This window comes from Megascapheus bottae, chromosome 9 (assembly GCF_031878675.1).
Source record: "Megascapheus bottae isolate mThoBot1 chromosome 9, mThoBot2.hap1, whole genome shotgun sequence".
NCBI lineage: Eukaryota > Metazoa > Chordata > Mammalia > Rodentia > Geomyidae > Megascapheus > Megascapheus bottae.
The window spans coordinates 40,250,298-40,263,552 of record NC_143517.1 but is presented as its reverse complement, the minus strand read 5'-3'; the positions used below and the strand labels follow the sequence as shown (position 1 = coordinate 40,263,552).

General features: G+C 38.5%; 1 protein-coding gene across 4 annotated transcripts; it reads left to right on the top strand.

The window, feature by feature from the left end:
• The first annotated feature begins 301 nt into the window (after positions 1 to 301).
• Positions 302 to 11,583, top strand: Fbxo43 (F-box protein 43). 4 transcript variants are annotated; one of them, XM_090339138.1, is made up of 5 exons: positions 302 to 575; positions 2,920 to 4,379; positions 6,304 to 6,406; positions 10,783 to 10,986; positions 11,088 to 11,583. In XM_090339138.1, exons 2-5 carry the CDS (start codon positions 2,935 to 2,937, stop codon positions 11,334 to 11,336), a joined length of 2,001 nt encoding a protein of 666 aa, XP_090195264.1. In that variant the 5' UTR covers positions 302 to 575; positions 2,920 to 2,934; the 3' UTR covers positions 11,337 to 11,583. The 4 variants fall into 4 exon arrangements, with proteins under 4 accessions (XP_090195264.1, XP_090195266.1, XP_090195265.1 ...); XM_090339140.1 differs by having other exon boundaries at positions 2,896 to 4,379; XM_090339139.1 differs by having other exon boundaries at positions 2,892 to 4,379.
• The last annotated feature ends 1,672 nt before the right edge of the window (positions 11,584 to 13,255 follow it).

The following is a 13,255-nucleotide window of genomic DNA, read 5'->3' as shown; positions in this document are numbered from 1 at the left end:
TTCCCTGCGGGCTCTGCCGTGTGTGCGTCTGTCTGTCTCTCTGTTTCCCCCTCCTCACACCGCCGGCCTCCAGGTGGGCCGGCGCCGGTCCCCCAGGTGCGGCCCACTAGGCGGCCTGGGGGCGTCTCCAGCCCACCCCCCACCCCCAGCCGTGCGTTTCCGGCTCCCGTCTCGGGAAGGTGCGGGAGGCCGCGCGGGCGGCGACGCCTCCGGGAGACCGTTACCCGCCTGCCCACCCCGGGGCGAGGGCGCTCCGCTCCCACCGCGGCCCCCACGCCCGGGCTGGGCAAGCTCACCCAGTTTCCAAACGAGCGGCGGACCCCAAAGGGGTGCGAAGATTTCTTGCTGACCCCGGCGCTGGGGGAACTGTAAACACGGCCCAGGCCTTTGCAAGTGTTGACATCCATCCCGCAGCTTTATCACTGGTGTCTTTGCAATTTTAGCCGCTGTGGTGCGTCACGCAAACGCTTTTCTTAAGAGGTGTTTCCTTGGCATGAATTTTTAAAGGCAAACATGAGTTTCTTATTTGGAAGCCAACTTAACCTTGACATCTAAGAGCTCAAGATTTACTGGTGGTAAGATTTTTGTTTTCCATTTTAGCAAAGAATATTTGGCTTTCACCTCATTGTAAAAAATACTTCATACTCTTGAGTTCTAAAAAGCCCACGGAGATACGCTGAGCCCTCCATTCGGATGCCTGGTTTTTAAAAAAAATGATTATCAAAACTAGTTTAGCTCCTCAGTGATCTCTCGTCTCCGAAAAATAAGTTAAGAGGCATTTTATTATTTTACGTGATTTTTTTTTTTTGTCCGTCGTGGGGCTTGAACTCTGGGCCTGAGCTCTTCAGCTCAAGGCTACCGCCATACCCCTGGAGCCACAGCCCCGTTTCCCATTTTCTAGTGATTAATTGGACATAAGAATCTTATAGCCTTTAGTGCCTGGACTGGCTTTTAATCGCGATCTCAGATCTCAGCCTCCTGAGTAGCTAGAATTACACCGCGCCCGACTTTGCATGAATATTTTAAAATTTAATTATTGGATAAGTTTTCAGATTTATGTCTTGAGGTATTGGAGAGATGAAAATGATGCTGGTGAGCCCCCCTCCCCCCCCAGTCTTTGTGGAGAAGGGAATATTACTATGTGACCCTCCTAATCATTTTGCCCCTTCATTTTCCAAATCTTAGCATGGTGAGACACCTAGTGGTAACATAGCAGAATAAAATTTCAAGACATGACTAATCTTAATAAATTTAGTAAAAATTGTTAAGTGATTCCAAAGAGTTAAAGTTAAATGGATGGGCTGGGAATGTGGCTTAGTGGTAGAATGCTCACATAGCATACATGAAGCCCTGGGTTCAACTTCTCAGTACCACATACACAGATAAAGCTGGAAGTGGTGCTATATCTCAAGCAGTAGAAGGCTAGCCTTGAGCAAACAGAAGCTCAAGGACAGTGCTCAGGCCCTGAGTTCAAGCCCCAGAACTGGGAGAGAAGATTAATGGGTTAAAGACACCTTAGGAAGTGGAGTTGTGTCACAAACTGGTAGAACACTAGCCTTGGGCAAAGAAGCTTAGGGACAGTGCCAAGTCCTTGAGTTCAAGTCCAATAATAGACAAAAAAAAATAAAAACAAAACACATATCGTTAAAGTTTTGGATATAAAATTTGTTTTAAAATAGGCAATTTGTTTAAAGTTTGGTAATCTTCATTCCTAAGCAGGTGCAGTGATCCGCAGGAACATATGAGACGTCAAAAGGAAGTACAGGTTTGATGCTAAGCCAGCACAGTGGTTCATAGCTGTAATCCTAGCTATTCAGGAGACACAGATCTAGAGGACTAATGTTCCCTCTCTCAACAATCAATAAGTTGGCTGTAGTGAAGTGTGTCTGACATCCTAACTACAAGGGAGCATAAGACTGAGTTCCAGGCAAGCCTGGGAAAAATCATGAGACCCTAACTGAAAACTGCCACCAAAAAGAACTGGGCATGTGGCTTGAGTGATAGTGCAAGACCTTGAGTTTAAACCCTAATACTACCAGAAGTAATAAATGAATAAACAATTAGATATTTCCCAGTAAAAATGATGTAGTGATGACTATATTATAAATCATGTTTGTGTTTAGCATAGCAACTTGCTTTTATAACACGCATATTCATTTAACTGATGTAACACGTATGTAGATTAGATTTCTATCCCATTACAGTCATAGGAAATTTATCTTCCCAAGATCCTTTCTTCTTGTGGGGGGGGGGGGAAAGGCTAAATTTAGGGCCTTGGACTTGCTAGGCAGACACTCTACTTCAGTTGTGTCCCTAGACCTTTTTGCTTTATTTTGTGAATAGCATGCTGTGGTTTTGCTCAGGCAGACTTAGACTGAGATGGTTGTATTTATGCTCCCACATGGCTGAGAAGACAGGCGCCAACCATTTCTCTATAACATTTTACTCCGATTAGCCTGGAAGTGCAGTCCTGAACTCTGCCTTCAAGGTAGCTAGGATTACAAGTGTGAGCTACCAAGCCCCACCCCTGGAATGATATTTTTTGCCAGTCCTTGGGCTTGTACTCAGAGCCTGAACTCTGTCTTTGAATTAACTCATGGCCAGCACTCTACCACTTGAGCCACAGCACCACTTCTGGCTTTTTCTATGTATGTGGTACCAAAGAATGAAACTCAGGTCTTTGTACAAGCTAGGCAAGCACTCTACCACTAGGCCAAGCTCCTGGCCCCAAAATTTTTATTTTTGTATCAATAAATTGTTTAAAATAGGTGCATGTCAGTATATTGTAAAGCACATTTGGTTTTTAAAGTAACTTTAAAATCATAATTTTATTACTACCTGTACTCAAATAATATATTTTGGCATAAGGTACCTGTTTATTCATTTCAAAGGAAGAACACATTTGTTTTCACATCCTAGAAACAGAGTTTGAAGATGTTACAGAGGCATTCAGGTCAAGATAGCCCTGGAACAGGAAGTAAAGTAGAGTCTCCTACTGTCAACATCAAGTGCTCCCGCCTTGGAGAACTCTGTACATCTTCCTTCCAGGATAGTGGCCATCATGAATTGTTAAAATCTTACAGCTTTGACAATACACTATTTATTGAGAAGAAAGAAGAAGACCCAAACTTAATTCATGAACAACTCAAAACTTCAATCCTCGGCTTAACAAATCCTTTTGAATCTCCCACTCAAAAGAAGTTTGTCTTTCCTAAGAAGGAAAATGATACAACTCCAGAACTTTGTGAGACTCCTAAAGTTAGTGGAAAAAAATATTTACTTCGAAGGAGACTGGATGTATCTTTCTCTCTTCTAAAGGGGAAATATGGGTCACAAAACAGTTCTCTAGAAAGTAGTGGAAGTCAAGGTCTCAACTTAGAAAGACGTATTCCAAGCAGTGATTTAAGTTTTCCAAGGCAAAGTAATTTTAGCCCCTTAGTTACTAGCACTGTAAAGACAGAAGAAGTGACTTCCAGCAGTCAGAGCTTAAGACTAAATTTTTCTCAGCATAAAACTTCCACCATAGATGATTCCAGAGACGACTGTGTTCTATTTGAAGCTGAGTGTATATCTCCCATCCAGGGCAATGATTTTAAAAATTCTCTCACACATGACTTTAGTGATAGCAGTTTAAGTGTTAATGATGAAAATGTGCATCCTGAACTTCTGAGCTCCTCTGGTGGAAAAACAATTTTTGAAACAGATGAGAACATATTTGTGACTCCAGTAAACAACCTTGCAAAAAACATTAACTTTAATGCAAGTCAGACTGAAGCAAAGAACAATATTTCAACACCTGAAGACAGTGGCTTTAACTCAATTAGCTTGGATAAGTCAGAAGATTCCTTGTCTGACCAGGAGGGCTCTTTTCAAGAACTACTTCAGAGACATAAGGGAACTCTTAAATTAGGGGACACTATCAGAAAATCAAGATGTCTTGGGAGATTGAGAAGACTATCTACACTCCGGGAGCAAGGATCCCAGTCAGAGACAGAAGAGGAAAAGCAGGTCATCCACTCCAAATCTGAAGTGAGACCTGTGGGTGCTTCAAACACCTCAGGACATCAGCTGGGCCATGGCAATAAGAGTGGGGATTTGACTTTCAGCTTGAAGAACTTGTCGAATACTCCAGCCTTGCAATTAGTGCAAGAACTCTTTATGAAAAGCAAAAGGAAAAGAGTCCAGCAAGCGGATGACCATGGATTATTAGAAGAAAGGGATGAGGGGAAGATAGCTGTACTGCAATGTGTCCTTGCAGGACTGATTGGGAAGAAGATGGGTATAGAACAATTGGATATCTTAACTGAATTGAAATATAGAAATTTAAAGCATGTTCTTTCTATGGTTTTAGATTCCTTGACTGCAGACAGCTTACACAGGTAAGAAATACAATTTCCTTGTGGAGAAAGTTTACTTTGATCATTTTTCTAAGTTGGAAAGTTTTTCTATGACTGATGGCCCCTGCTTTTTGTGTGTTTTGTTATTTTTGTCTTTTATTGTCTGATACTATATATAAAAAGGGCATCTAAATCATCTTCCTGATAGTTTGATAGTGTACTTGTTTAAAAGCTTGCTTTAGAAACAACAATATTGTCTTTTTTTCTGGAAGAAACTCTTACTACTCTCATTTGGAAAGAAGTTTCTAAGTGGTGAACTTTCCTTTTCAAGATGGTAAACTTTATTTCACAAGCTATGTTATAATTCTTTTAAGTGCTTACTTTTCTATTGTTGGGTACAAATTGAATTAAAGTTAGCATACTTGGTCAGAAAAACAGAAAGCATGGTGGCTACCAAAAAGTGACTTCAAATAATGAACACGAATTATTTAATACAAGTTCTAGAATCCAAGAAAAATGGTTGGTTCTTGTTTTGGGATTTAGTCTTTCCAGAGATCAAGGAAATAAATTTTTATTGAGGAGAAAAATACAGTTGCTTTTGTGACTTAGAAACTGTATTTGTGCATACTCCAGTAGATAAATGCTGCTGCATAAAAATAAACTAAGTCATTCAGGAATATTGATGATGGGAACTAGAATTACAAAGACCAAAGCAAGAGTCTTCATGCCAGCAATACAAAGCTGTTGCAGTACTGTCAGAAGTTAGGGTCCTCAGATTGTCAAGGCCAGGAAGGAGAGAATTCATGATGGAGTGAGGTTTCTGCAAATGGCTGGCCTGGAGAATATGCAGGAATTTACTACTTTCTTGATGGGAGTATGTCAAAAGTTTAGTTTATATAATCCTTACTGGCTTTTTTTTTTTTTTGCCAGTCCTGAGGCTTGAACTCAGGGCCTAGGCACTGTCCTTGAGCTTTCTCAAGACTACCACTATACCACTTGAGCCACAGCACCACCTCCAGCTTTTTCTGTGTATGTGGTACTAAGGAATAGAACCCAGGGCTTTCTGCATGTTAGGCAAGTACTCTACCACTAGGCCACACTCCCAGCCCATTATCTAAAATCTTTTGTTTTAAAAGTATTTTACTGTCGGGGTGATGTATTGGGGGGGGTTACAGTTACATTTATCAGGCAGTGGGTACATTTTTTTTTTTTTTTTGCCAGTCCTGGCCTTGAGCTCAGGCCTGAGCACTGTCCTTGGACTTTCTCAAGGCTAGAGCTCTACCACTTGAGCCTTAGCACCACTTCTGGCTTTTTTCTATGTATGTGGTACTGAGGAATCAAACCCGGGTCTTCGTGCATACTAGGCAAGCACTCAACCACTAGGCCAAACTCCCGGCCCCTTACTTCTTGATATCTAAAATCTTTAAAAACTGATTTTCTTCTCATGAATTATCTTATCAAAATGATAATCTTCTTGAAATAAAAACAATATAAAGAGTGATCTTTATAGGCTCAATGGTTTCCCTCATTTGTAATAATTAGTACACACCTAGGATTTTCCTAGCAAAGGATTACAATAGGCAAAACCTAATACATAAGGCCATATAGGGTGAGGCTAAATGAAAGGATCTCCAGGCTATAGAAACAAGAGCTTTATCTTGTGTGATTGTTGTTGTTAATATACCATGTTATTTCTCTTCTCTTTTGTTGCCCTTTGGTTAATCTCATATTGTTACAGTATCTGACTTTTTTAATTGGCATATTGTATATACCTTTATTTGTTTATTTGAAATAGGAAAGGGAAGCGGGGAAAACAAGGTGATGGGGGGGACGGAAAAGGGGACAAAAACATGAGAAAGGGGTATCAGTGTGTGAGAAGTAATGCACCTACTATCTGGTGAATAAAACTGTAACCCCTCTATACATTACAATAAAAAATAAATTAAAAGTGACCTTTCTGTTTTAGTGTTTGGAGAGTCAGCAGAAATTGGCGTGAAATTGTTGCTCAAGATAAAAAAGCAAACCGAAGGAGGAAATTTTATATTACACAACTGAAAGCAAATTCTGAGGTAATACTTTTCGGAAATGGATTTATGTAAACGTCTGTTTCCATACCACTGGCTGAACTAATTTAGTTTTCCTGCTATCTTTTAGCCTTGTCCATTTAGCAATCGTTCGTCAATAATTTCTTTACTTTTTTCCAAGTGCTGTTTCTACCCAGTCTTTAAAAGTGGAATAGAAAATTATGCAAAGTGGCTGTTGATAGTATTGACTAATGATAAACTACTGGTTTCTGTTTGTAACTAGATAACATCTTAACATTTCTGAAGTCCAAGTTTTTTCTTCTGCTTCTTTAAATTCTTTTTTAAAATTGTATTTTATTGTCAAGCTTCTTCTGCTTCTTTTTGATACTAAGTTTTGAACTCAGGGTCTTGTCTTGATTGGCTGATGCTCTACTACTTGAGCCATACCTCCTGCCTGCCCTGCCTGCTCTTAGCTGGTTATTTTAAAGATGGAGTATAGGGAATATTTCTGCCTGGGGCTACCTTCAAATTGCAATCTTCTTGATCCCAGTTTTCCAAATAGCTAGGATTACAGGAATGAGCCACCAGTGCCTGGCTGCTAGTTCAGGTTTTTGAATGCCTGTCAAATGTCAGTAATTATGTTAGTAGCTCAGATTACAATGATGGCTGTTTTTGACATGGACTCAGAGCTCATGTCTAGAGTGACATGAGTAAACAATTAACTACTATGTGTGTATGTTAGGGAAAGCCAATAATTCTATTGGACATTTAAAAGCAATGTTAGAGTAATACTTGGGAATTAAAAAGAAGAATATCTCAGCTTAGACTCTATGATGAGTTAGCAGTTAGGTAGGCGATGAAGATAGAGAAAAGTCCCTAATCATCGAGTTCAAGGGACTATATATTTTTTTCCTTACTTGAATTTTTTGTTTTGTTTTGTTTTTCTCTCAAAAATAATACAAGTATGTTTTTAAAAGTGAAATTGAATTATGATGGTTATAAACCATTCTTCTGTATATCAATTCTTGTCCTATCAAGGCAATTCCTCTGAACTCTTTAGTTGTTTCTTATAGCCTTTACCTCCATATTTCTAACTAATATGCTTTGAATACTTTTTCAGAAATAATTTTTATCTGTAAAAGGATTAGGCTAGTTCTTTAGCCTTTCTTCAATACTACCATATAACTACTTTTCTCTCTGAATTCTTTTCTCCCTTAATCATGTTTTTCTGGCTGTAATTATACTATCAGAATTAGGTGCTGACATCATTGAGACTATATGGAGAACATTTATGACTTGTATAGTAACAGTGTATTTTTTCCCAGGGTAACTTTTCTGAAGTTAATAACTGTACAGTTTCTCTTTTTTCTTAGTGTTTCTCTGTACAGATCCTTGATTCATCTCCCATTATCTACCAGAACTGAAATCTCCTCTGTGATCCCAAACAAATGAGGTATATTCTACCTGTTCCTTCTTTTCCTCAGAGACAACCTTCTTGCACCCCTGTGCCATCTTATTCTAAGGTTGTTTTGTGCCTAAACTATCTCATGCATTACTATCCTAACGTTCCTGCAAATAGGAACATTATAAAACAGAGTTGTTTGGTGATTTTTCCTCATCTGTGTAATAATACCACCGAAAGCCCCACTTTTCACTGAAAGGTAAAAGTTAGAACGTACAGACCAGGAATTATAGGAGGAGCTTAGTTTTATCCCTTTGCTTTTGTAGAATGAGCTTTGAAATTGGAATACCATTCTTTTCCATGGAATTTCTTAATTTATTCTTCACTGTTTTTTTTCCTATTTGTAAAAGGGAATCCCACTAAATGCTCCACTCTCACATATTTAAATCTTTTCTGGTAATCTATTGACAACTGTGTCCTGAAAAATATTAGCATTAACAAATGTGTGCCCATTCAGTAGACTGCATTGTAAACTCCAGGAGGATTAGCCTGTTTTACTTACTTGCTACCTATTAGGTGCCCTACAGATAATAAATGAGCACATTTTTTCCCACTGTGGCTGAAATTGCTTCAACAACATTTCTATTCATTTTTTGGGGTGCAGACACACTAAATTTTCTAACTACATTGAAATCCAATGGTGTTTTCACTGGTGTTATGTTATTGTGCTCTTGGGTCATGTGCGTGGCCCAGGCTGCACACATGTACATGTTTACACACATGTAAGATGAAACTGGGTGCTCGTGGTTCACCTCTGTGATCCTTGTAATCCTAGCTACTCAAGAGGCTCAGATCTGAGGATCGTGGTTTGCAGCTAGTGGGAGGGGTATTACAGGAAAGGCTGTGAGATACTTATCTCAAACAAACTACTGAGAAGTAGCACTGTGGCTTAAGAGGTAGAGTGCCAGTCATGAGCAAAAGAAGCTCAAGGATACTGCCTAGGCCTAGAGTTGAAACCCCAGGACTGGCACAAAAAATGTAATATGAATGCTGGGTTGAATCCTTACATAAATTTAATATATTCAACTGTGTTCATTGTAATTTATGAAGGCTAACATTTATTACTCTTATGCACACATTTTTAAGCTGTTATATAATGTTTCATGGCCCAGTAATTTAATTTCCTGTAATTTTCTCATGTTTTAGCTCTCCTCAGAGTTAGAAGCCAATTTTGGCAAGTTAGACAATCAAGGGAGAGAAAGTACAATTACAGTTTTTGGTATACGCAAATCCATCCATTAATATTGGTTAAAAATATAAACATCTTGGCTGGGAGTTTGGCCTAGTGGTAGAGTGCTTGCCTAGCATGAACGAACACCCGGGTTCGATTCCTTGATACTATGTACATAGAAAAAGGCTGGAAGTGGTGCTGAGGCTCAAGTGGTAGAGCTCTAACCTTGAGAAAGTTCAAGGACAGTGCTCAAGCCCTGAGCTCAAGCCCAGGACTGGAAAAAAAAAAATATATATATATGAACATCTTTAAAACAATTTATTATCAGTTTCCATTTTTCCATTATCAATCTGGAAGGCTATAAGATTATTTGTTTAAAATGTTTTTGTTTTTAATTATTTTTCCAGCTTCATTAAGGTATTATTGACAAATCAGATTACATATTATAAAGGTGTAAAAACTAATTAGCGTATTTCTTCAGTGAGTATTGAATGGTGTAGGGATCCAGTTCAAATGAAGGATTGCTTTTGCTCCTTTTAAAATGTCAGAGCTGCCAGGTACCAGTGATTCATTCCTATAATCCTAGCTACTCAGGAAGATAACAGTCCAAAACTAGCCTGGGCAGGAAAGTCTGTGAGACTCTTACCTCCACCAGAACCACCAAAAAGCCAAAAGTGGAGCTGTGGTTTGTATTGTAGAACACTAGCCTTGAGAATAAAAGCTAAAGGAGAATGTTCTATCAGTACATTTAAAAAAAGAGTTGGGGGAGTTTGGCATAGTGGTAGAGAGCTTGCCTAACGTGCACAAAGACCCAGGTTCCATTCCTCACCATATACATAGAACAAGCTGGAAGTGGTGCTGTGGCTCAAGTGGTAGAGTTCTAGCCTTGAGAAAGACCAAGGACAGTGCTCAGGCCCTGAGTTTAAGCCCCAGGACTGGCAAACAAAAGAAAAAAAAAGTCAAGGCTGTTTAAAACTTACCTGAAAAAATGAATTAGACCAAGGTATTTGCACAAATAAGCTAAGTACATGAGTTCTACAATCAATGAGTTCTATTATTCTTTAACATATGATTAAGGTAAGAAATTTTCAAAAAATTCCATAGCAGACTTCAAAAGATTCGCCTCCTTTTAGACTTCTTTGGCCTAAAGCAAATTACAAAGTATAGCCTGGGAGCCAAATCCTGTTCATAGTGTGTGTGTGTGTGTGTGTGTGTGTGTGTGTGTGTGTGTGTGTGTGTGTGTGTGTGTGTGTGTGTGTGCCATTCCTGGGGCTTGAATTCAGGCCTGAGCACTGTCCTTGGGCTTTCTCAAGGCTAGAACTCTACTACTTGAGCCACAGCACCACTTCCAGCTTGTTCTGGGTCTTTGTGCATGCCAGGCAAGCACTCTATCACTAGGCCAAACTCCCAGCCCCTCATCTGTATTCTTTAAAGTAAGTTTTACTGAGACACAGCCCCACTCTTGAGTGTACTATTTGTCTCTAGCTGCTTTCTCTATAACCCACAGTTGAATAACTGCAAGTATATGGTGTGCCAATATTAAAATACACCCTTTACAGGAAAAGTTTGCTAAACAAGGATTCAAATAAAAGGAGAAATGACTGATTGTGCAAACTGAAAGCTATACTTTTTATATTTCATTGTCCTTAAGTGTTAAGTAAGAAAATATTGTTTTCCTATAAAGAGTCCAGGAAGACTGTTCTGATGGTATGAGCCACTTGTACATCAGGAAGCTGTCCTGGAACTGTTTTCAGATTCAGTGTTGATTTCTTTTGCCTTTTACTATAGGAGGCTGTGTTAAGTGTTGAGGATGCTGCCACTCGACTCCATCTTCTAAATCGCTCAGCTTTAAGACCAGTGCAGGCACAGGCTCAGACACCCAGTACTCAGAAAGAGCAAGTTCCAACTGTGTCTCCTTGGGGAGAAGTTTTGACACCTATAGCAAGCTCTTCAGTTACTCCCTTAAATAGTAAACAGGAAGAGTATGTTAAGGTAAGTGTTATAAGTTATTAGAAATAAAGATTTGCAGAGTTTGAAATAAAATGATGGGCTGGATGACACTGGAAGATTTAGTATGTGTGCTTTCACTGCAGGTTGCCAAAACACTTTTTACTGATGAAGCATTAAAGCCCTGCCCAAGGTGCCAATCCCCTGCTAAGTACCAGCCATATAAGAAAAGGGGACTGTGTAGCCGCACAGCCTGTGGTTTTGACTTTTGCGTGTTATGTCTGTGTGCTTATCATGGGTCTGAAGAATGTAGTAGAGGAACAGCAAAGTCAAGAAATAGAAAAGATGCTCTTCCAGGAAGTGCCCAGAGTAAGCGGAACTTAAAACGCCTCTAAAGAGACTAACTATAAAATGAGCACACCCCTATGCAGTTTTGACTTGAAATTATGACTATTTTGAGTGCATGCAAATCTTCCCATTAATGACAGATGATGATTTTTGTTCCTATTATATATATTATACTCTTGTCATTATATATTATCTTTCAAGTGTAATGTGTTATGGAAAATATTTATTTTACTGTTATTTTTACCCATTTTATTAACTTGCTGTTTTAAATAAAGACTTTTCAGTGTTATCATATATATGTATCTTACTGTTTTCTGTAACATTTTAAATTTGTGCATTCTGTCACTATGTGATAAAATGTTCATCAATCATTTTCATAAAATAGTTTTCCAAATATTAAAATTTTTAAACCATGAGAACAATTGCCTTGTAGATTTGGAAAATGAGTGTTTGACTAAAATGAAATATAAATACATTTTACTCCATAATTTAAATCTTTCTCTTATTTTGCATATTTTAATAATATTATTATTAATAATATTTTGCTGCCAGTTCTGGGGCTTGAACTTAGGGCTTGGGTACTGTTCCTGAGCTTTTGTGCTCAAAGGTAGTACTGTACGACTTGAGCCACAGCTCCACTTTCAGGTTTTTGGTGCTTATTTGGGGACAAAAGTCTCACAGACTTTCCTGCCCAGGCTGGCTGCAAACTGTGATCCTTAGATCACAACAGCTAGGATTTCAGGTGTGAGTGCCTGGCAGAAAAATTATTAATAAGAAATCAAATTAATATGTTTTAATTGGCACACATTTATAATAATTTACCTAGTTTCAAAAATTGAGTTTGATGATGTTTTATGTAAGTAGATCAGCAAAAAATGAGGTGGATTTTATTGTTAAATTATTAAAATTGAGAAAATTTGATAGTAGTTTTTATAACTTTTGTTTAGGCAATTGCTGTATCTGTGTTCACATGGCTACAGAAATATTTACATGTAACTCTTAATCATTTGTATTTTTTGGCAATACTGAGACTTGAACTCAGAGCCTGACTCTTGCTAGGCAAACAACCTCAGACTTGAGCATCACCTCTATCCCCTTTTGCTTTAGGATCACTTATTTGCTTTTTTTTGTTTGTTTGTTTTGTCCTGTGGCTTGAACTCAGGTCCTGGATGTTGTCTCTGAGGTTTTTGTGCTCTAGGCTAGTGCTCCATTTGAGCTAGAGCTACAGATGTAGCAAGTGCTTTTTTGTAACGAATTGGAGATTCTTCTCACAGGCTTAGGCTGGCTTTCAACCATTATCTCTTGTTCTGACACATCCAGAGTAAGTAGGATTACAGGTGTGAACTACCTGTGCCAGGCAGGATTGCCTATTTTATTTTTAATTGGATCTTTAATTTTTACCCTAACTAGCCTATACTTTAATCCTACCTGTGCTTTCTGTTTATGGGATTATAGGTGTGAGCTGTAATACCTACTACATTATTTTAGTAAAATGATTTAAAATGTTAATTAAATAGGATAGATTTGGAAAACTTGTCAGATATATTTTACTGTATGCTTAACTTGATATAAACTTTTTAAAAGTGTTAATAGTAAAATTTAACAATTTCCTTTCTAAGTTGAGATAAAACATACATATGAATAAGCATTAGCTATAGTTAATAAATCTTTTATATACTTTATGATTTACTTGAACATCTTTAAATTTAATTTCCAGAGACACTTTCCACATCAGGGTCAATTTGTTTCTTTTTCTTTTTCTTTTTCTTTTTTTTTTTTTGCCCATCCTGGGCTTGAACTTAGGGTCTGGGCATTGTTCTTGGACACTTTTTTGCTCAAGGCTAGTGCTCTGCCACTTGAGTTACAGCACCACTTCCAGCTGAGTACATGGTATCGAGGAATTGAACTACAACTACGTTACCACTAGGCTACACTCCTGGCCCCCACAATTGGATCATTTTATACT